Source organism: Danio rerio, chromosome 21 (assembly GCF_052040795.2).
Source record: "Danio rerio strain M-AB ecotype USA chromosome 21, GRCz13ab, whole genome shotgun sequence".
NCBI classification, from domain to species: domain Eukaryota; kingdom Metazoa; phylum Chordata; class Actinopteri; order Cypriniformes; family Danionidae; genus Danio; species Danio rerio.
In genome coordinates this window covers 21,532,843-21,557,500 of record NC_141041.1, presented here as the reverse complement: position 1 = coordinate 21,557,500, position 24,658 = coordinate 21,532,843, and the positions used below count along the sequence as shown (strand labels likewise).

At 34.7% G+C, this 24,658-nt stretch overlaps 3 protein-coding genes across 10 annotated transcripts in view; 2 read left to right on the top strand and 1 right to left on the bottom strand.

Annotated features, from left to right (window-relative positions):
- pde6b (phosphodiesterase 6B, cGMP-specific, rod, beta) overlaps positions 1-24,658 on the bottom strand; it is a 54,218-nt gene that overhangs the window by 27,968 nt on the left and 1,592 nt on the right. For 4 of the 7 annotated variants that reach the window (XM_087301138.1, XM_087301134.1, XM_087301136.1 and 1 more), the window contains exons 1-2: positions 7,685-7,771; positions 7,163-7,333 (exon numbers count right to left, since the gene is read on the bottom strand). The gene's annotated coding sequence lies outside the window, so the exon portion shown is untranslated. Of the gene's footprint in view, positions 1-3,802; positions 3,843-7,162; positions 7,334-7,684; positions 7,772-14,405; positions 14,493-16,012; positions 16,096-24,658 lie in introns of those variants that run through there. The other 3 variants (XM_087301135.1, XM_087301137.1, XM_087301139.1) reach the window with 2 other exon arrangements.
- Positions 6,778-9,120, top strand: rbp4l (retinol binding protein 4, like). Its single transcript, NM_199965.1, is given in 6 exon segments — positions 6,778-6,839; positions 6,964-7,081; positions 7,184-7,320; positions 8,381-8,493; positions 8,594-8,806; positions 8,925-9,120. Coding segments are annotated over 5 exon segments (591 nt in total). The 5' UTR covers positions 6,778-6,839; position 6,964; the 3' UTR covers positions 8,936-9,120.
- slc26a1 (solute carrier family 26 member 1) lies at positions 16,493-24,552 on the top strand. Of its 2 annotated transcripts, none has more exons than XM_087300335.1 (4): positions 16,493-16,595; positions 19,604-19,830; positions 20,713-21,354; positions 22,487-24,552. In XM_087300335.1, exons 3-4 carry the CDS (start codon positions 20,737-20,739, stop codon positions 24,002-24,004), a joined length of 2,136 nt encoding a protein of 711 aa, XP_087156461.1. In that variant the 5' UTR covers positions 16,493-16,595; positions 19,604-19,830; positions 20,713-20,736; the 3' UTR covers positions 24,005-24,552.

Here is a 24,658-nt window from a genome sequence, read left to right as displayed (position 1 = left end):
CCTTGTTTAAAAAATCCCCTTGTTCTCTGACCTGTAGCATGAAACAGATGCGATTTCAGTAAACAAGACTAATCTAGTTTATCAGCCAAAAAGAACATGTGCATGGTCAGCAGATTTTGTGTAAACTCACAGTAAGGAGTGCCTTTGTTTGATCAGTTTCACAGGTTACATGGCCAGGAGCAAACCTTAAGAACATGGGGGATGTGAGGGATTAGGATCAGTGTTTATGGGGTGAGGTCCACGTGGATGGCAAACAAAACAAGAGGACTACAAATACAGTACTGTATGCGCTTATCGGAAACACGTAGCAGGGAAAGAACATATTAACACAAAATAATTGTTTATGAACTGATATTTGCATGGGAATTAATATGTTGTAGCATTTTGATGAAAGGCTTTACTAGGTTTAACCCAAATGCTCAAGTTGAGTAGTGCAAAAATATTTTCAGCCTGTTAATATGTGACATTTCTTAAAGAGATACTACATAAGTCTCATCTAATTCCAAACCGAACTTTGGTTCTTCTGTAGAGCACAAAATGTGACATCTTTAACATTACAAATCAATAAGTAACATTAAATTTAATTATTTATAAGATGCTTTTATACAAAGACTTAAAGTAAGGACAATAGAAATAAAAATAGAATAGTGTTAAACTCCAAAGGACATTTCTTAAAGGGTTAGTAAAAATGTAAAAAATAAAATAAAATAGTAATAAAAATGAAAATAACCTCATCATTTACACTCCTTCCACTGCTTTTAAACCTTTATGAATTTATTTTTACTGTTGAACAAAAAAAAGAGGATATTTCAGTATATTAGATTTTTATTTAAACTACCCCTTTAAAATATACTCTAGTCCTGGTTTACTTAGAATTCATTGTCATTTAATAAGGCCGAATAAGTTACAAAACAAAATAAAAATGCAGTACATGTTGAACATTTTCAAGATCATACCCAACATCCCCAAATCATACTGTCTTATGCTGTATCCACGTTATAGTGTTTTATTAGTTCAGAACTCATTAAAAGCTAATAAAATGTGTAAAAGTGTCAGGATTTCCTCGGCTTCAGACAATTTCATTTTACAAAGCTTTGCTTCCTTAATATGTCTTTGGTTCTTTTGTCATGTTTACATGGTGTATATAGCAGACAGGTCGAGAAGCTTTGACCAAAAAAGAAATGACGGTCTTTAAAAAGAAGTGTAATCTCGGTAGAGCACATCAGTTCTTTTTGGAGCCATGTTGTCCAGAGTAACCTTTTCATGTTGAAATGTTTGTTGTGCGTGTTATAGTTTATGGTTATTATTTCCCACCTTTCTTTTGTTTTTTTAGATCTGTCCAAATTGTTTTTCATTACAGATTTATCTAACCACCAGGGTTTCTACAGGTTTCACCAAGTCAAATTTAAGACATTTTAAGACCTTTTTATAACCATTATAAATAAAATTTCAGACTTACAGTATAAAGGGCTAAACCATAAGGATTTTTACTTTCTCCATTAAAAAATAAATTACTTGTATAATACTTAAATAATGTGTCCAAACAAGCAAACCATACATGCTTTTAGGTCACACTTTATTTTGATGGTACGTTTGTAACATTGCATCAACATATCAACTAATTCTCATTAGATTATAGACCATTTCAATGTGGACATGTTATTGGTCCATGAACATTTCCTGCTTGTCATCAAACTATTTCATAACTGTAACAATTGGCAATTTAATCATAACTTAAATTTAAAACGGCGATCATAACATTATTAATCAATATGTGGCTCTTTTTGGGTTATCGGAAGCTTAAGAAATTAAAAAATGTAAAACAGAAAATACGCTGGAACCATTGTTTTTGTTTACATCCCTCAAAATGTCTATAAGTAGACTTCTTATAGTCAGTTATAATTAGTTAAATGTCTGCTAAAAGAGCAGTATCAACAGATATTAAGCAGACAGTCTACTAATACTCAAACGGACTATCAAAATAAAGTGTTGCCTACTTTTCTTTGAAGGGCTTTAAAAACTAAAAGTCTGTTTTTAAGCTCAGCTCAGTGTTCTCACCACATATGGTCTATAAATACATGGAGAACTTTTAAAAAGTTATTGTGGAACCATATTGTTAAATAGAGTTTCGTTAAAAATTTTATTGAAATGTTTTGTTGGTGATTGTATATACTGTAGGTGTTGGCCTGATCAGATAGCTTTACATGGACATTGGAAGACCCGTTTAAAATGACCTAAGACCTATAAGTCAATACTTCAGCGAATTTAAGACTTTTTTCAAGGCCTAAAATTTTGTTTTTGAAATTTAAGACGTTTTGAGACCTTTTAAAACTCCACGAATACCCTGCACAACACAGACTGCCAATACTCTCTCAACAGGTTTTTGTTAAAATTACAAAAGGTTTTATGCTTTACACTAATAAAATGTGTAAAGAAGTCAAAATGACACTAGAAATTCTTCTGTTAAGCATAAAAATTTTCAATACTTTGGTCTTTTAATGTCTTTAGCTCCTTTTTTTATTTATTTTCCTTCTGCCTTATTTATCAGGGGTCGCCACAGCGGGTTGAACTGCCTAGATACTTTTTGCGTTCATGTTTAATTTTTATATTACTGTAATGGCCAATAGCAGTTCCCCATATTAAGCCAAGGACAAACAATACAAATCTTTACACATTTTCTTTTTGTCATCTGTTTACATAGTGTATATATAGCAGACAGGTAGAGAAGCTGTGGCCAAAAAAAGCCATGACAGTCTTTAAAAAGAAGTGTACTAATCTCTCTGGAGTACACCTACAAATAGATACCACTGTACACTGTTGTGCCAAAAGAATTTAGCCCGGTTAGCCATGCATTCTAAAAAAAGGTGCATCACATAGTAACAGTTCTATATGAAACTATGTTGTCCAGAAGAACCTTTTTATGTTGAAATGTTTTTGTGCGAGTGTATGTGTGTGTGTGTGTGTGTGTGTGTGTGTGTGCTATAGTTTATGCATCCTTACTTTCCACCTTACTTTTTTTTGTAATAACTTCATTACTTTTTTGTTTACATTTCTAAACTAATGTTTATTTTAATAAAAGTATTAGATTTGTAAGTGCCACTATTTTTTTAATAATTTTAAATAATTATTTAAAGATTTTTTTTAGTTTCTTATACTGGTTTAATTTCTTAAAAGTGTAGATTAAGTTTAAGCTTTTTTTGTTTTTGCATTTAAAAAAATATCTCTCATACTAGTGTGTGTGCTTTTTTATGTTTCAATTGAAACTTAAAAAGGTTTTAAAATTTGTATAATTCAAACTTGAAATTATTAACAATTCAATGTGTATTTCTGATGTTGTAATATGCTATAAGCTCATCATCTGCAGAGACAAAATGGCACAGTTACGACAAAGTATACCCATATTAATGACATTAAAGCATCATACATGATTGTTAAGAGATGTCAATGATGCTTAGTCAGTTGTGTTTTCAAAAACCCCATTCACAAAGAGATACCGGTAAATAGCCGGAAAATTTCCAGAACGACTTTACCGGTAAATTTAAAAAAGCGCTGTTCACACAGACGAGGATGTTCTGGAATTCTTCCAGAATAGACCACACACATCTATTCCAAAATACAGGTAAATTCTGACATCATTTACAAAAAAATGAGCTCTAAACGGCTGTGCTTGTATTTGTAAACATTTCACTCCATTACAAACTCTGTCGATGGATTAGTATTGTGAACAACTTCAATGAAAACATTTTAAGGAACACTTTCGCATGTTGAGATGTACATTCTACGTGTGTGTGCTGTTGCTCACCGGCTACTTCACGTGCATGTGTCAAGCAACTGAAGCAGAGCTGGAAGGTAAACAAACAGCAGCTCATCATAAGCATTTTATTGAAAACATTTTTGCAGTGGGCATTAAGAAGGAACACAGAAACGTTATCTGACTAACATCTATCAGCTGAATGTGTCTGGAAAAATATTCAAAGACTTTTATTTTATAAACAGCATGGATGCATGCGACTAAATGTTCTGATTGGCTGGAGCACATGTCTCACGCGTTCTAATCGTGAATGCGCTCTTTCCAGCAATTTTCCTTCTGCGTTCACACAGCATAGCATTCCAGTAATGACCAGTAATGTTACAACTTCTCTTTCCAGAAAATTGCCGGAACGAATTTACTGGTATTATCAAAAAGGGCCCGTTCACACATACAGACCTTTTCGGAAAATTGACGGTAATTTTCCAGAAAGGTCTGTATGTGTGAAAGGGGCTAATGTCAAGTCATAAATTAAAGAATCCTTCTAATAAGTCATTTTTGCTACAATACAAACTATTATTTTATGTATTTTTTATTTGAAATTTTGCTAAAATACAAAATATTATATTTTATTTTAAACTTCAACTATAAGCTTACAAAATATAAGCTCAATACCTTAAAACATTGTATTTTTTGGAGCATAGAAATCATTTAGCTTGTTTAGGAATAATATAATATAATATAATATAATATAATATAATATAATATAATATAATATAATATAATATAATATAATATAATTAATATAACATAATAAATTAGTATAAATAATATAATTAATATAATTTAATATGAATATGCAATATTAAGACTTATTTTGATTCAATTTACTTATAAATCTACTGTTATTGTGAGCATTACTACAGTTTTGCTTGAAAAAATAATTCAGTAATTACTTTTTTTTTGTTAACAGTCTAGGTCTGTGTTTAAAAGATAACAGTAAAATAACTTTGTTTGCCATCTATTCTTATCTGCAATGAAAAGAGTACTTCTTGTCCCCAGTTGTCTTTCTGAGCCGTTCTTGGGACCAGTTCCCAGGCCTATCTGGCTAACATATGCTGAATTAGCAGTATCAGGATTGGTTGGCCACAGGTAATGTCACACTACAGCACTGAGATCAGTTGGCTCAGACGCAACAGTCACCTCAATGAACTTTGCTCTCTGGTGGGGTAATCCAGTATCATATGCATCCATACTGCCATTAGTATATTTGATAAGTTCCATTACATTGTGCATATTTAGGTCCGGTTTTAACCTATACTGGGAATGCTGCCCTCTTTTGAATGCTAATATGTTATCACAATGTTCACCTTTAATACCTCTCTTGCACAATATTCAGCACAATCTCATGTAAAAGTACTTGTATAGCCTGGCTTATGTGTATAGTTAAGCATCTTATAGTTAATGTTCGTTAAGCATAGGTTTTTAAATAATAGCTTCTATGTCCAGTGTTGTGTTTGTATTTCTGATTAATTTATGTAGCACCATGGTAATGCAAGACATGACATTTCGTTCTTCTGTATGTCCACATTCAACAGAATGGCAATAAAGCTCGACGTAACTTGACTTATTTATGCTCTTCCTAAAGATGAGATGCCAAATTGGCCTTTTTATGACCCTATTTATACGGTTCTATAAAAACATGATTTGAATGTGCTGTATTGGACCTTATTATAAACTTTTACTAATAGTTTAGTGTATTATTTTATATATCATTATCTGTTATTTAATATATAAAATTAGCGTAAAACAAACTGATTAGTACAATTTTTTTTAATAAATCTTTAAACAAGAGTTCGATTTGTCTATATTTTACCCAAATTTGTGTTGAAACAACCCAGCATATTTACAATGTTCTTTATACAATTACTGAGCAATTTCACAATACACTCTCAGAAATAAAGATACAAGAGCTGGGGCAGTATCTTTATGTTTTAAGTTACCAAATGGTAACTAAAGCACATATTAGCACCTAAAAAGTACAGCAGTGTATCTTTTCAAGTTTTAACATAATAATATGCACCTTATTGGTTACAATATGAACCCTTGTAGGTACCTTTTAATAAAATTACCATCCCAATGACAAGATTTTCATTTTTATTTTTGAGAGTGTCAATTTAAACGATGAGGGAAACTAGGAGACTGTACACATGAATACATAAAAATGGAACAATTGAGAACATGTAATCATAGATATATTATGGTATATTCTAGATTTTGTTTGGTAAAGTCTTTTTTTAGTACACAAATATGCTATTATTAAAAAGGCCCTCTTTAACCTTATGAAACTGATCACACCACATAAATCTTCAACAATGTGCCAAGTACCTTCTTACATAACAGACTCTTATAATAAAAAAGCAGCTTTGTAATCACATCTATCTCATCAAAACAACACAAAGCCAGTAGGAGGCCATTGTCAACTCTGAAACATGTGGCACAATCATTCCACTACAACAGAGTATCTTGCATACCAAAGCACGTTCTTCTTTGCTATCACATCTATCAAGAGATGAAAAGGACCAATTTTTGGACTGAACATATAAAAATATTTATTATGAGTTGCATATTACTTGAGAAACTACTCTATACTGTAAATCTATTTTTCACTTTGTGAAATTGCCAGCAACCTAATAACATTACATAATGCAGTGCATAACACAATTACACAAATAATGCTAGCAGACTGATTCTTTTAGCTTTGCTTCCAGATGTGATTGGATTGCTTAAACAAAGTCTCACCGTATTCAACTGAGTTGCATAAAGCTTTAATTGTTTTTATGGCAAGCATGGGAGGGTTCAACCGAGAAGCCAGATTACAGTGAGGATTTCTACAAACGGATTAACCGTAGATTTAAGAACCCTATTTAGTCACAAGAAGTGAAAATAATCAATAAGCCTGTCTGTGGAGTTGGTATAAAAGGGCTCTTGGTCAGTTTAGAAAACACAGCCTTGTGGAGAACCACAAAGAAGGATCCTACACTACTAAAACCATTCTTTCATTCATTCAGGACATCATCAAAACAAGCAGGTAAGATCTAGACAATTGTGAGGTTAACTATTGAAAAACACTGTTGGAAATATATATTATTTTAGTGTCATAACTGTTGGAAATAGCCAATGAGATGACATTCTTTTCATCTCCGGCTGCTCAGAATGGGATTTTACAAGTTTGCCCTGCTGGTGGTTTTCCTGTCATACATTGAGCGCTGCTTTTCTGCATCCTGCGCTGTAGAGAGTTTTACAGTCAAGGACGACTTTGACCCCAAGAGGGTACGTTGTATGCTGTTTGATTGTCTCAATGGGGACAAACGTTTGCTCATTGTTAATGCAGTGAATACAGCCCGACTTGACCTGGTGTATTTTACTTTATAGTATGCAGGCAAATGGTACGCTCAGCAGAAGAAAGACCCAGAGGGACTCTTCCTCCAGGACAACATCTCTGCCGAATACACAATCGATGATGATGGAACCATGACTGCCTCGTCCAAGGGCCGAGTAACTCTTTTCGGGTAGGCTGTGAATCTAAAAAATTTGAATACAATAAGATCATGGTAAATCTGCTGCTTACAACATGACCTTAACAAATTAACCATGGTTTTATTGCAGTAAAAGTGTTGTAACATTGATTAACAATGGTATAACCACAGTTCAATATAAATACAATGGTTATACTATATGGTGCAGCAAAAACATTTGTTTATACCATGGAAAAACCACAATACAAACTTTTTCGGTTTTATTTGTAGCAAAACCATGGTTAATTTTAAGGGCTGAAACTTGATTTAAAACAGAAGTTTTAATATATGTTTGTGACTGTATTGCATGCTAATGTGACTAAGTTTTGAATGTTGATTTATTCAGAGAGCAACTTACTATAAATAAGTTTCAATGATGATGATGGGGTAACATGCTAATGCTAATCGTGTTGTTTATGACATCTGGAATGACTGGGAAAGCAACCTAAAAACATATGAGAACAATAAAGTGAAGAAACGATGGTACAAAACATATACCATAGTTCAACAATGTTTAATATAGTAAAACTGGTTATACAAATGATAATTATTCACTGGTTACCACACTTTTACTATAATAAAACCATGGTAATTTGGTTGAATCAGAAAACAAGCTTAAATGCATGATATTAAATGCTAATTCTGCTGCTTAAGACACCTGGCTTGATTTAGCAAGGAAGTTTAAATATACCACAGCCATGACTTCACAAGCTAATGCTAATGCCTGTTTACACCAAAGATGATAGCTATAATCATAATGATGACGATGTAATGCCAAAAACATTAAAAATGAAAGATAATGGCCGTCCACACCATAACTACATCTAAATGACTGCATCACTCTCAGAACTTCACACTTGTGATGTGAAGATTTAAAGTAACAGATGGCAAAACTGCAGCAAACTGCAGACAAAGCATCATCATCTGCTAGTACTGACACATACAATTGTTGCTATTGCTATTTTCAATATGAACAGGCTATAATACCAAAATTAAATGCAATATATTAATGATGACATCCCATGCTAATGTTCATCCTGCTAACTCTTCACAGATTCTGGGTTGTGTGTGCTGACATGGCTGCCCAGTACAGTGTGCCTGACCCTACCACTCCTGCCAAGATGTTCATGAACTACCAAGGCCTGGCAAGCTACCTGTCTAGCGGAGGTCAGAAGATAATCATTTTACCATATCTGTATCCATTACCGACATTCTAGAATGCAAATCGATTGACAGTCTGTATTGTTTTTTTGTTTTTTTTGTAAAGGTGACAACTACTGGGTCATCGACACCGACTATGACAACTATGCCATTACCTATGCTTGTCGCACTCTGAAGGATGATGGCTCATGTGATGATGGTTATTCCCTGGTCTTTTCACGTAACCCCCGTGGCCTGCCTCCAGCAATCCAGCGTCTTGTGCGCCAGAAACAAGATGAGATCTGCATGGCTGGTCAGTTCCAGCCTGTGCTGCAGTCTGGTAAGTCCAAGACAGAACTTACTCAGTGCTCAGTGTTACTGGAAAACAGCATAAGTAGTCGTGTTAGTGGCAGAGAGTCAGAATATTATTTTATTTTTTTGCTTCTTTCTTTTCACAGGTGCTTGCTAAACTGTTTGAGGAAACAAAGAGGGATTCCTTTAGCGTGCTGGCATAAGAAGCGGATTCTGGGGCCATTCCATTTCAGCACTGTAGAGGTGCATGTGTGCATCAGGGAGCCTAAGATCTTTGAAGTTATCTCAAGGGAATGTTGTATTCTGTAAAGTGTCTATGACAATAAATATTTTTTAAACAAAGCCTATTTTGCATTGCTTTCATGGATTTTAGTGTGGTGGATGATTGTGTTTGCTTTAAATGTCCTCGATATCTTTAGCCACAGGTGATTATGAGAGGTCACTGGTTTAAGGCATGGTCACACTGCACTTTTTGCCTCACTGATTTTCAATCATAAACATGCGATTTTAAAAACAAGCTAGTTTGACAAGTTTTGCATTTTGCTGTGTTCCAAAGTTTAAGCTTGGTGAACTCTGACCTGCAAATTTGCATTGTGTGAATGCATGAGACCAATAGAAGACCAAAACCTGACCTCTCTGTACAGAAATTTTAAATCTAGAGGAATTGCTCATTTTATCAGTGTTGATATATCTTGTTTTATCACACCCCTTTTAATAGCACCATCTGACTGAATTTCACATTCTCAAACTGTGTAGTGTGACCATGGCTTTAGTCTGATTTGAAGTTAACCTAAAAGTAAATGGGCTGTTTTAAAAGCAAAAGTAAAAGAGCAGTTATTGTATTGTATGTGACATGAAACTCTGATCATAATTAAAGAAAATTTTTTAAGACACCTCCCATTTATTTGGTGTTTAACTAGAACCTGGTGGTAGTTTATTGATGTACCCGACTTCATCAGACTTTCCAAGATGGTGAGCTTTTCTAAAGTGACTGAAACCTCTAGCAGCAGGTTGTCCATGATGGGAGCCAAAGAGTAACATCATGTTCACCATCAAACTTCAGCCTTTATTGAACTTAATCTTTGTAAAGCAGCAAGTAAAAGGTGGAAAAGGAAGTGTTTTCTGCCGTAGGAGTTGGACCATTTGTACAGCTACACTCTTTTTTTTTAAAGCTCCTTCAGCAACATATAGTTCCTCTGCATTCACCGCAGGTCCTCAAAGCTAAAAACACAGAAATAATGAAATCGCCAGCCAGTAGTCCAGATCTAAACCTGATTAAAAATCTCTAGAAAATCTTTGGCGAGAAAGTTATAGCTAAGTGATGTGTTGGAGATGTGCCGAAGTCATTCAATGCTCCTCTAAACTTCCTATTCATTTCTGACTGCTATACCCTTCAAAAGTTAATTGTAATCTTTCTTTGTGCTACAGTCCTTGCTGTTCTATAGTTTGTGGCCTTTAAAGGGTTTTCGTTGAACCCTTGGCTATTTTGTAAAACAGCTCTTCTACGTATAGCCTTGACTAAAATTCCTCAAAACTTTAAATATGGAGAACAAATGATCAACTCTAATTCTGATCAATAGTATGCATGCTTAATTACTACTAAGGGGTCCAAAGTGTACCAAGAAGATATCCCTTACTCCATTACACCTAACCAGGCTAAACCACTGATACAAGACAGGATGGATCCAAGCTTTAAAGGGCACCTATGGTGAAAAATCTGCTTTTCAAGCTGTTTGGACAGACATGTGTGTATATATAATGTATAGACCGTCGTATTGGGGTGAAATAAACATACCCAGTCCTTTATTTTCAATTTAACAACATAAAAAACGGTGGACCGATTGGAGCAGTTTTCAGATCGACCGCAAGGTGACGTAGGAGTGCGGTCCCCCCGCCCACTAAATTGATGGACAGCTTCGCGTAGCATGTCCCAAGAGTCACATGTATAATCATGTCAACAAGACCAGATGTGCGCAAAGCAACCGGGAATCAAAGGTCTGTTCAGTTCGCTAGGATCATCAATCATCATCAAATGTGATCAAGAGTGTGTGTGCGTGTGTATCTGTGTGTGTGTGCGTGCTTGAACTTTGTAATGATATTGCGTGTCACTCATTGCAAGCGTGTACTCAATGCAACTACACAACAAATACTCATTGGTAAAATTCTTACTGTAGTATTTCTCACAAACGTTAAACCTTCTTCCATTAAGTCTGTCTGTTGTCTGACACAGCCGAGAGGGGAGATTTAAGGCACGCTGACAGGCACGTAGAAACAGTAGGCTGGGAGGACTCGCCTTAAAGGCGCAGTACGACAAAACGACCCCCTGGTGGAAAGATGTATAAAAAAGGATCTAGTAAAAGGTATAATGAAAAATCTGATGGGTGTTTTGAGCTGAAACTTTACATACATATTCTAGAGACGCAAAAGACTTATATTAAATTTGAAAAAAGGGGTAACCTAGGTGCCCTTTAATGTACTCCATACCAAATTCACACCCTACTATCCAAATTTTGCATCATTGATTGAGATTCCTCATATTAGGCAAGCTTTTTTTTTTTTTTTCATCATGTAATTTTGAGGAGCCCACGTACCCTCAGTACTGCCGTAGCTCACTGCTTTAACACTGCATGCTATTGGGTGTTCATATGCGCTTGTTTAGACTTTGGCTTTAAAGAGTTGTTATGTACAGTAGGTTAGATTATGTGCAAACCACTCTGTTCTTTCTCCTCTGACCGGCTGAATCACTGGTCTCTGGATGTCTTTTCTGTTTTGGCTGATGGTCTTGACCACATCTACATGGCTACATTTTAATGTATGCCATGTGATTAGCTAATTAGATATTTACATCAACAAGCAGTTCAACGGGTACACCTATAGTGTCTGGTGATTATAAATGAAGAGGTAAAAATAATTCTGCCTAGGAAACAGAATACAGATTACAAGAAGGCGTCTGCAGAGGGTTCATGAGAGTTCCTGCGATGTAATTAAGTTAAAATTGGACAGGCGTCAAGTTGCCAAAGAAAGAAGATCAACTTATCCACTTAGTTACTAGGCTTAAGTGACGATAACTCCAGTAAACTGACATTAGCTCTTGGTTCCGTGTCAATATCATACAAATAAATATTGATTCATTTTAAGGGAACTTAGTGACATATTAAAATTACTTGCACTTAAAAAATGACTTTTGCTGCTTGTTCAAACTACTAATTCAAAATGAGTTGAAACAACGCAATTCTAAAGTTTTTTTTTGGAGGGGGGGCAATTTAAATATTTTATGTTTAATCAACTTAAATGAGTAAAAATTTCTATGTTAACTTGATTGATATGTGTAGGGACAACATGAAGGAAAAGTGTGGAGCGCAGCATTTTTTACAGTGTACCATATACAGTACATATTTAAAATATATTATTTTTACTATATGTACTTCTAAAATTACAATTACATTAGCAGCAGAAAAGTTCAGCATGTATTAGTTTTCACAATATTTTATGTAAGCCTGTTTTAAAGCATCACAAAAAATATGCAAAAATAATTAGTTTAAATAAACCTGATTTTCCCCGATTTAATAACAGAGTTCCCAAGGCCTAAAATATATATATTTTTAATTGGCATACATGTATATATACATGTATATACAAACAGGTTGTCTGAAGAGAGTTCCGTATGGCCCTATCTGCTTCCTTTTTATGTTGGGTCATCCGAGGTCTTGCCAATTTATCTATAATAGGTTAATACCTTCTGAAAACTGTTCTTGTTATGAGTGCAGATAAGTATTCTCATGCCAGCTGGTGTCTTGGAAACAGAACAGATTGTCTGTACTGAGCCGAGTCTCAGTTGCAGAAAGTCAGGGTTAATGACATTAGGGGCTTTCAAACCCTGCCAATGTACTGTAGGTAAATAAGATGTAGAAAAGACCAGACTCCATACCGGAAGTCTGGCAAAATTTGTGGAACAGCTACTAATACTACATAATGTGTCTAATATAGATGTTTACATAGAAAAACTGTTTGTTAATCTGTATTGTTATAACTATTGCAAAATTACTAATGCATTTAAAATCCTAAATTAATAAACATTGGTCTGTTCATCACACAGGCCTCAAGACTACATTTAATTTGATAACACTCTTTGAAGGATTTAGTAATAGTAGTTATGTGTAGTGTTGCGAATTGAAGTGAAGACACGTACACATCTTTAAAGCCCATCTTGTGCTAGAAGCAATGGGTAACCACAACTACTGCAATGAACATTAACAGAGGAAGAATGTCAGCAAATATAAATGAACGTACTGACCTGTTTTTAAATTATAATTAACTTGGGCTCGTGCTTTGTTTGCTGTGGATAAACAATCTTTTAAATGGGGATAATGAATCTTGTATAGCAATAAAAAGTAACAGAGAACAAAAAGATAAGAGAGTAATACTTTGCTGTAAGCACGATATAAATGTATGCTGCTTCAACATGCTGACTACACTAGCTATATTTGATGGACAAAAAAGCTCCATTGTATATTGCTGATATAGTAAAGATGCATGAAACACCCCTCACACAGAGGTCACTTTCAAATCAAGCCACCCTCTCAGTCAGCATGATGAACTAAATCTGTGTGTGAATTCTGGGAAACCAATTTGCCTTCACAAAAATTCTCCAAATTGTGCAGACACAGATCTAACTGGATTTTACCAAAGAATAGAAAACTGAAGACGTTCCCATGAATAAATAACTGTAATGAGTAACTTGGTCAATGTATTCTAAGCTTATTTACAAATTTTCTGGGTAGATCCAATGAATACAGTTTTAAAAGTGTGTCTAAGATTAACTTTAGTCAAAGATTTTCATGACTCCAGTTGGGATTATGTAGAACAGGGCTTCCTGCTCAGGGATTTATGGAGTATTTTTTTTTTTACAAATGTTTTTAAATGAGTATAATGGAGGTCTGTCCCAAATACAGACTGATATCAAACATATTTTTTTTATATTTCTAATCTTTTAACTAACATTGTTTAGCATTGTTTTTTTCCCTGTTTATTCACATGAAGTTTGGCAAACTGCTTCTTTTTGGTTGGAATTTTTTTCATATGACTTTTTATATAATATTTTTTTCTTATACCTAGTGGAACAATTGATTTTGTACTGCACTAAAATGATCTGATTTCTAATATTCAGGAATTAAAATTTGTGTCAATTAATGTTTTAAAGCTAGTTTTCTTGAGCACTCTGCCCATCTGTTACCGGTCAGAAAACAAATAGCCCCTCTATCTTATCCCATATCTCCTATTGGTTGAGCAGTTATCTGGAAATCTGGGTTGCTTAAACAAACAAACAAACAAACAAACAAACAAACAAACAAACAAACAAACAAACAAACAAACAAACAATCAATCAATCAATCAATCAATCAATCAATCAATCAACCAATCAACCAATCAATCAAATCAATCAAACAAAGAAAAAGCAAGCATGTTAAAACAGAAAAAAACACAGACACAGTGTTGGGCTTTTAGCAGAAAACTTTACAGAAAATATGTATTAACTACAAAAAAGATCTGTATATTTAAATTATGCAAGATAATAAAGGAATAGTTTTTCCAAAACTTCAAACTAAATCTGCTGTAAATTTACTTACCTTCAGCTTCAAAAACATGCAGGTCATCCCTCCTCCTCCCTCTGTACAACCAGTGTTGAGTGCAACTGGTTACAAAGTAACTGGCTACTGTAATTCAATTCAAGAGTTCACACTTAGATACTGTTTGACAACTTGTTAGCAAGTTAGCAGGTTTGGCATGCTGTCCCGGGAGAGAACCCTGAGCTCGGAGATAGTTGAGCCCAGGGCTCCCGCCAGGTCCATAAAGCATGTGAGGGGAGTACGAGGTCAGGTGTTCTCGAGAGCTCCCCTAAGCAAAAGAGGAAAGGAGGAGAAGGGGTGGATGGGGGGTTTCTTCGGGAAACGAAGATAAGGGAGTAGATCTTAGCTAGGTTATTTATAGTGAGTTTGGATCAATCCGATTGGCTAGCCAATGAGTGTAGATGAGTGGCCAGCTGCAGTCAATCATATCACATGCTCCTCTCGAAGTTAGTTTGTGAAACTTCATTTAGTTTTCAGCAGTAAAAGGATGACTTTTCATTTTAGGTTATTTAATTACACTTACTTATAATGTACTTGCCTTAAGTACTATATATTAATTCAACAGTTCTGGATAAATCAATTCAGAGAAGCAGAGAAATTGTATTATATGTTAAACAATTTTATTTTGCTAAATAATTGTATTTCTCATTTGAAGAAGGTTACATTTATAAAACCATTGAGTATAACATTTGTCAATATGGTGTATATGAAATGTGGTAATATTAATTTGAAATGTTGTGATGCATATATTGTTTAACATTTAATAAGTGTTATTTTTAAAGCAAAACTAATATTTAAGCAATATTTAAGCAAAACTAAAAGTTCCTTTATTAAAGGAACTAAAAGAGTTTAGTTTTGTCACGATCACCAGCAATCAAGCCTATGCTGACCGCTAAAAAACTACAAACCTGCCACTTTAAAGAACTACATATTCAGTCATGCACCGCTCACACACACATTCCTCATTCGATTGATTACAAACACACACACAGCTGGGAGCTGTTCATGAACTGATTAGATGGACTTTATAAACAGCACACACACACTCTTCAGTGCTGAGTCTTGTTTAACTGTTTTGTGAACTGTTTTCCTTGCCTTGTCATGTACAAATCTATGCTTTGTTTGTTTATTGTTTACGCTGTTTGCCACCGGAACTAACCATTTACTTGTTATTTGACCATGACTCTGGATTCCCTGTATACATCTGTTGCTTGCCTGACCATCTCTGTGTAATAAACCTGCATTCAGATCCACACTTCCTAGTCAGTGTCCCCCTCACTGAACAATTTTCTATTACCTATGGATTGAGATTTATCTGGATTTTAATGAGTATTTGATTCGAATGATTAAATTTCTTATTGAGTAATTAAGTTACTTTTAAGCACAAAGTAAACATTTTGAAATACAATTTCAATAACGTAATTAGCAAGTAATTCTTTTATTGAAATACCTTTCCTAACACTAAGTAAACTTTTTATCTGGGTTAAGTTCAAAGCAAAAAAACACATACAAGCAAAGCAAAATTAATACCCGCGGCTCACAATGATACACTGTGGTCCAGCAAAATAATTGGTAATGCAATATATCATTATTAACAACATTATTACCTTTAATCCACAGTCTGGAGTGAAACTTCCAGTCACATAATGAGGTATTAAAACCAGCTGATACTCTGGACCATATGCAGTGGCTGTGGATTAAAGAGAAAATGTTTTAACAAAAAAATAGCACACATCCTATTTAACTATACTGAGCACTTTAGATGCACATTAGAACCCTGACATTCATATGACAAGTCTATAGACAATATGACTTGTATTAAATGTAAAAATCTTAAATATAAAATCAAATCTAGCACTACAGTATATATATAACAAAGCAAATGTCTTCTCAGTTTTTCTCAGGGCACGATACTCAGATGCTTTCAGCCGTGTGTGTATATGTTCAGTAATACTAAGCAGTGACTGTGGGTGGCACTGTTTCTATGGTGATAAACCCAGAGCCCCCCCTCCTCTCTCTTCCTCTTTCTCCGTCTGTCTATGATTGGTTGCTGAACGCTAAGCACAGGACGCAACATCTTTACCCACAATCCTCAGCTCCATTCAGTCAAGCTAAAGTGCACCGGGAAATTCAGCAGTGAAGGCATGGCAAATGATTTGACCATTTTACTCATCCATGACTATGATAAGGGTGAGTCCCTATTTCTGTAGCAAAATATTCTTTGTATGGTGGCGGGCTTCCCCTATATATATAACCTTTATTTAAATATGGATGCACAAGAATATATCAGGAAATAAATATAAAGCAACATGCCTTTTGGCACATTTATGAAACTGAATATAACTTATGACATAATTTCAGGATTTTTAGACATTTAGAAATGATTATATAATCCTGAACATGTAAACAATTGATTCCTAGACATTATTTAAACTTGCATAGCTCTATACTATTATTTGGATATATCTTACATAAGACTCATATTTAAAGGTGTGTCTGTCAATCATTCATAACGTGTGATTCAAAACTGAATCATTTCATATAAAGTGAACTGAGATCTCACTCTAGGCTTCATCACGTCTGTTAATTAAAAAGAAAGAACTCTATTGTTCTTAACCACAGTATCTTTATTGTACCAGATGACAAACGCTGGCAGTTTGCAGGATAAACTGCCTGAACCGTCCTTTTGTTTTTATTTAAACAATAGTAAGGCATCTGAGAACGACCAAAATACATTATAAATCATACTAGATCCTAACCTAAAAACAGAAATGACTTATTAATGGTACATACAGTTGAAGTCAGAATTATTAGCCCCCCTGACTTATTAGCGCCCATGTTTATTTTTTTCCCAAATTTATGTTTAATGGAGGGTATATTGTTTCAGCACATTTCTAAGCATAATAGTTTTAAAAACTTATTTCTAATAACTGATTTATTTTTTCTTTGTCATGATGACAGTAAATAATATTTTACTTAATATTTTTCAAGACACTTCTGTATCGTTTAAAGTGACATTTAAAGGCTTAACTAGGTTAATAAGGTGAACTAGGAAGGTTAGGGTAATTAGGCAAGTTATTCTATAACGATGGTTTGTTGTGTAGACTATCGAAAAAAAAAAATTTGCTTAAAGGGGCTAATAATTTTGTCCCAAAATTGTTTTTTTAAAAAAATGTAAAAATGTTTTTATTCTAGCCGAAATAAAACAAATAAGACTTTCTCCAGAAGAAAATATATTATCAGACATACTGTGAACAATTCCTTGCTCTGTTAAACATCATTTGTAAAATATTAAAAAAAAGAAAAAAAAAATCAAAAGGGGGCAAATAATTCTGACTTCATCTGTATATTAGGGACACGCAGCATGGTGTAGTAAAAACAAACATTACAGGAAACAGTCACACAACTACATTGAAAAAAAAAACCAGATTCATTGTATTTACAAAATAGTTTTAAGATAAGTGGTAGCAAACAATTTATATGGGTTAAATTTAAATAAGCAAATTAAGTTAAACATTACTAAATTGAATTAGTTTGTTCACATAAATAGTTTGAAACCACTTAAAAAAAGATTAAGTAAATCCACTGAATATTTGTTTTCAGTGTAATGGTTTAAAAATCAAAACAGACAGAATCCAAAACATCAAATATTTACACACAACAGAACAGAACAGAACAGGTAATATTTACTAAAGGTTTTGATTAAATTCAAATGCCAACTGCTTTAGTGTAATAAAACTGAATAAAATCTCCATTGTCTTCTTTTAGTGATAATATCCCCCCATGTCATGTGAGATGTTCATCATGCGGGAGCCTAATTTAAAAGCATAACAGTTATAGTAAAAGGCTGGAAGCTGCACAAATTTCAATTTTAAAAGGCTGGAAGCCTCACAAATTTCACACTTTTTTTTCTCACAGTATAATAGCATATATCCTGTGAGTAGTATGAACTACAGCCATTGTACATCTCTGCACTGCCTCAAACAAACTACTTCTAACTAGTAAAAACTAGTTCTCTGAATCAGTCTATAATTCATTAATCTAGTTAAGATGAAACCTTGATTCCTAAGATTCCTTTTTACATGGAATGTAGGATCTTTGAAATGTTTTTGCTCAGTTTAATAAGAACTAGTAAAACACTGACTTCTTTCATCTTGTTGCCAGGGTGTGTTGTTATTGCTCTGATTAATAATTAAAGTTTAATACACAATAAGGACAATAAGGAACATTTGAAGCATTGTCTAGTTTGATTACTTTATTTTGAGTCTAAGGAGTCAGTGATTTACTGGTTCTTATTAAACTGAGCTGAAACATTTCAAAGATCCTACAGTACATTCCATGTAAAAGGGAATCTTAGGAATCACAGTTTCATCTTAACTAGATTAATGAATTGTAGACTGATTCAGAGATCTAGATTTTGAAGTAGCCCTTTCCCTTTTTGTTTTTAAAAGATGTCTAGATGTCTAACAGACGTCTAAACATACAGTAGTCGTCTTGGCTAAAATAAGGCTAAATTTAGGCTGTCAGTAAAAATCTAATGGACATCTAAGAATAGGCCAAAACTAGACTAGTCATCAAATAAACAAAAATGAATAACTACACATATAAAGTCTGTCTAATCTGTCTATATACGTAAAATGACAGCAATTAATTGATAGAAATGTACTGTAAAATAACAAAATGACATTAAATGACAAAAAAAAAATCCTCAAATTTAAATTTCTGGTGAATTTCTGTAATTTAATGTTCGCTATTTTACAGTAAATTTCAGTAATTTAACCCTGCAGCTGCCAGAAAAAAACGTAAAATAACGGATTTTTCTTACATTGTAGTCTAGTTTTGGGCTATTCTTAGATGTCTATTAGATTTTCACTAACAGCCCAAGTTTAGGCTAGTTTTAGCCAAGCTTTCTTTGCTTAGATGTTTAGTAGACATCTATTAAACACAAAATTGTTTGCTGGGTTGTTTGTTTAAGGCAGCCCAATCCATCTCTCTCTATCTCATATACGTATTGTTTACATGTATATCACTGCTTGTGAAAAGCGCAATACAAGTAAATCTGAATTAAACTGAAATGTGTTGCACTTCTCATCCAGTACATAACTGATTTAATAAATGCAGATGAAACTTTGATTATTTTGTTATTATCATTTTGTAAAACAATCTAATGTGTGGAATGTTTTTGCTTTATTTAACAGGAACCATTTGACAGCTGTTTGACTCCTTTGGTCTTATTGCCATGGCTTGCAGAGCATTACAAGCTATTGTATGTGCAGCCATGAGGGACACAACCCTTCTGGCTTGGTTTCGACAGCCTATTAAAACATCTGATATTGGAAAGGGGGACTGACTCAAGGTTGCATACTGAAGCATGGACTTGCACCATGTCCTTTCATTTATCCGATGGGAGGCGTGGTATAGAGAGGTTAGTGCATAAACTCAAGGAGTTTCGTTCATTTTTTACTTGTTTTCTGTCCTTTTGAAAGACCATACTGAGGTGTTTGTTGTATTTAATAGTCACGTACTTAGACTGGAGCTGGAGAGCAAAACAAAAATAGTTTGCCTACATTAATGAAAGATCAAATATATACCTATGAATTTTATGGGACGCCGTCATGGAAAGCGGTCTCATATCTAAATGTCCCTTTTTACGACACTCCAATAAAAGGCAATTAGGAGATAAACCGCATGCAAAGTTTACTTTGATTACAGATTAATGCCTTTCCTTTTCTAGGAAAACAGGCACATCCTAAGCTAGACTTAATGCGACACTGAATCAAAGACTAATGTTTGGTGAGATTTTTTTTGCAAATTGATTAGTGATTGGACATTTTAACTAATAATTTAACTTGATTAAGTAAAAAAAATTCTGGTAAAAGTGCTTGTGCAACCTCTATACTTTCAATATGCATAGAAAGGTTGCTGCTTTAATCAATGATTATTAAAGGATTTTAACATCATTGCCACAATTAAATAGCAGTACTAGCATAATAAAATGAGTTTACGGATTGAGATTTAGGTGAGATGTAAGATCAAGCTTAGTTGTGAGGCTGTGAAAAGTAAAGTATCAGAAATCAATTGTAATGATTGGCAGATGATAATGCTGTTACTTAAACATTTAAACTCAACAATGACTGGTATATAACCCTTGATAATTGTGTTAACTCGTGAGACTAATTATTGACTTGTTGCTGGAAAATGAAAACACATTTTAAAGCAGTGATTAATCAGTTACCCAATTTCACAAACACAGTTTGATCTTTAAAAATCTGGAACTGATCAAAGGTCTTTGTCTCTTATTCAGCAGTTGTCTTAAAAGCCTCATCAGCACATGGGTGCTTCATCATTGGAAGCCATGGAGGAAGACCTCAACTGTGTGGCTGTGGGTCTGCTAAAGCGCAGAGTACGACAGAAAAGAGGAGTTCGTGAGATTATAAAGACCAAGATACAGCGAAACCTTTCCTGCACGGGACCTAAAATAAAGAGCACTCTAACTGGATTTTTCCCTGTGGTTAAATGGCTTCCGAAGTACAAAGTAAAGGAGTATATTTGGGGAGATGTGATGTCTGGGCTCATAATTGGCATCATATTGATCCCTCAAGCCATTGCATACTGCCTTCTGGCCGGCTTGGAACCTATCTACGGCTTGTACACATCGTTTTTTTCCAACATCATATACTTTTTTATGGGAACATCAAGACATGTTTCTGTGGGGATCTTCAGCCTTATGAGTCTAATGGTTGGACAAGTTGTGGACCGTGAGGTCTTCCTTGCAGGCTTTGATTTAAACGAAGACAGTACAAAAAATGCATTCGGGTTTAATGACACTGGGGAAACCAACATCACTGCTGTCAACTTGAAGATCATGTCGCTGAATATGGAATGTGGAAAGGAATGCTATGCCATTAGCATCGCTACAGCTTTAACATTTCTTGCTGGAGTCTATCAGGTACGTACAGAATTGTAAATCATATAGGTTTAAGGTCCTGTGTACACTTGGCTTAGAGATGTGTTTTGGGTTGATCAGGCCACAAGTCAGGATTTTCACGATACTGGAATTCGGTACCAATCGATACTGAAGTTTTAAAAACATCCATTTCCCGTTAACATTTGAGTGCTGTTGAGCACGTTCTTTAACAGTTGCCATTTGTGTTCAAGATGAATCGTGGCTTTAAAACACTCCAGTGTCCCTGTATCTGTAGTCACACTCAGTAAACAGCTGTGAGTTCAATAAAATGTTGAGCTTCACGGACAATTACAGTCATTTATGTTGAGCATGTGAACACAACCGCAAATCAGTAATGTTTAAGATAGCGCTCGAATGTTAGCGGGAAATAGACCTTTTTCAAATTTCAGTATCGATTGGTTCCGAATTCCAGTATTGTGCAACCCTACCACAACTAGACAAGGGAGATACATTCACGCTTACACTTGGTTATTTAATCTCTTTTGCCCACTTTCATAAACTTTTCTAATCTTTTGATCTAATATTGTGAAATAAAGTACTAAAATTTATAAGTTTGTTTACATCATTTAAAGTAGTTTTTTTGGGGGTGGGGGTGGGGGGGTGTTTGTGACTATGCTTTTTGCTGCTTAAATTGTTTGTGATGAATTGGTGATGAACATGTGATTTCGTGGCCCTGACTCATACCATGAGAATGGCAAAGTTGAAAAATTTTAGCTTCACTTTTTTTAGTAGAAGGAAGTGGAAACATGTCATCCATCTTTTTTATACTAGGATTCGATCGCAATCAACTAAATGAAGGTCTACATTACAAAAGCATCCAGGCGATTGTATTTTGCAGAAGTGGTCTAAGTGGACCAGCTCAAAATATCTTAACCCGTTTATTTATATTATATAAAAATATTATAACCCGTTTATTTTTGTCTCGCTATCATAGACTGGCATGGTCCACTTCAGATTTGATCAATATAAACACATTAATACCAAGTATAAACAGGACCTTAGACTTTCAACTACTATACTACTACTAACCACTTACAAAAATGTAATTTAACGGCTCAAGAAATGAATGTCCTTATATTGACCCCAATATGTATTTTCTTATTTTGATCCTCAGGTGCTGATGGCTTTTCTTAGGCTTGGGTTTGTGTCTGTTTATCTCTCTTCTCCTATGCTCGATGGCTTTGCCACCGGGGCATCTTGCACTATTCTCACCGTCCAGGCTAAATACCTGCTTGGCCTTAAGATCCCTCGACACCAAGGCTATGGCACCGTGGTGGTCACTTGGATCAACATCTTCAAGAACATCCACAAAACCAACTTCTGTGACTTGATAACAAGTGCCATTTGCATCATAGTACTGCTTGCAGGAAAAGAGATCCAGGATCGCTACAAAAAGATTTTAAAGATACCACTACCTACAGAACTGGTGGTAGTAGCAGTTGCCACAATAGTTTCCCACTTTGCTGATCTAAACGGTCAGTTTAGTTCCAGTATCTCAGGTGCCATTCCAACTGGTTTCATTCCTCCAAAAATGCCAAGCATTGAACTTATGCCAAGGATAGCATGGGATGCCATTCCATTGGCGGTCATTAGTTTTGCGTTTACGGTTTCTCTATCAGAGATGTTTGCTAAAAAGCATGGCTACACAGTCCGACCCAATCAAGAAATGATAGCGATTGGGTTCTGCAACATAATCCCTTCATTTTTTCATTCGTTCACAACAAGTGCCGCTCTTGCAAAAACCATGGTGAAGGACTCTGCAGGCTGCCAGACTCAGGTCTCCAGCATAGTGAGTGCCTTGGTGGTTCTTTTGGTCCTCCTCTTCTTTGCACCATTTTTCTACGCCCTGCAGAAGTGTGTACTCGCCTGCATCATCATTGTTAGCTTAAGAGGTGCACTACGCAAATTTAGAGATGTCCCTAAGCAATGGCGTCAGAGCAAGATTGAGGCAATTGTCTGGCTGGTTACAATGAGCTCAACTGCTTTAATTAGCGTGGAGCTTGGGTTGGTAATCGGGGTGATTTTCTCAATGATCTGTGTTGTGGTCCAGACTCAGAATCCTAAGGTTTCGTTATTGGGGCAAATTGAGCAAACTAATGACTACGAGGACATGGAAGAGTATGATAATCTTTCGCCAGTTCCAAACGTGAAGATCTTTCGTTTCCAGGCACCTCTTTTTTATGCCAACAAAGACTTCTTTTTAAAATCGTTATACAAAGCAACCAAACTTGAGCCATTCCTTGAACTTACTCGCAGAAGAAAGCTGGAGAAAAAAGCCAGGGCTAAGGGTCAGAAGAAGACTGATGGAGTAGATCAAACAAATGGAGATGTCGGCATTTGTTTGATTTCTAAAGATGTGGGTTTTCATACTATCATCTTGGATTGCTCCTGCATCTCTATGATAGACACGACAGCAGTGAGCACTTTCAAAACAGTTTCTAAAGACTACAAAGAAGTTGGTGTGAATGTAATTCTAGCTTGTTGCAACACCACAGTCATCGATTCGTTAAGAAAAGGCTCTTTCTTTGGAGCTGATGACATAAACATGGATAGACTGTTATTTTATACCATCCACAGTGCTGTTTGTTTTGCTACTAGTATGACACAACCGGTTAATGACTCATCTGTGTAATGTGTCCATATTCAAGAGCTGAAAAGCATATTTTCTGTTTAAACATGACATTTCTGGAAAACAATCTCAACTTAAACGAGTTTATGAGATCATGATTTAATAGCTTAAAAAGACCACTACATTTCGAGTCAAATGTGATATCAAAATCAAACATTTTATACCACTGTATAAACTCAGAGGTTATTATTATTATTATTATTATATTATTATCACACTGGAAAACAATACTGTTCATCTTCTTTGATTGACCAAGGATTACAAGAAAATCAAACAAAACTGTTTTATGATGTAACAGTGACAATCTAATCCCTTAATTTATTTGATATTTAATCAATTGCATTTAAATTATTTGTAATTTATAAATTAATTGGTGCAAAATCTACCACTAACTGCCAAAAAAAAAAAAAAAAAAAATACAGGGTCATGAGAATGCATTATAGATCTGTGACTGTACATTCCCTATACTGTCTTTTTTTAAATGTGAACATGTTTTTATGTTCTTCTTTGGGAAATAAAAGTTTCACTTGAAGATCTGATTTTATTATAAACCAGTGTCTAGACCTATTTTGTGTCCATTTCAGTGCACTTATTGCCTCATTGTTATATTTGCCACCGTCTTGAAACCAATAGGTTTTTTTGCTTTTGCATATTAGG

What these genes read in the sequence shown, in the direction of transcription:
- slc26a1 (XM_087300335.1), top strand. Translation starts at nt 20,737, where the DNA reads ATGGGTGCTTCATCATTGGAAGCCATGGAGGAAGACCTCAACTGTGTG. An exon ending in TTCTTGCTGGAGTCTATCAG is followed by an intron (nt 21,355 to 22,486) that starts GTACGTACAGAA and finishes TTTGATCCTCAG; the next exon opens with GTGCTGATGGCTTTTCTTAG.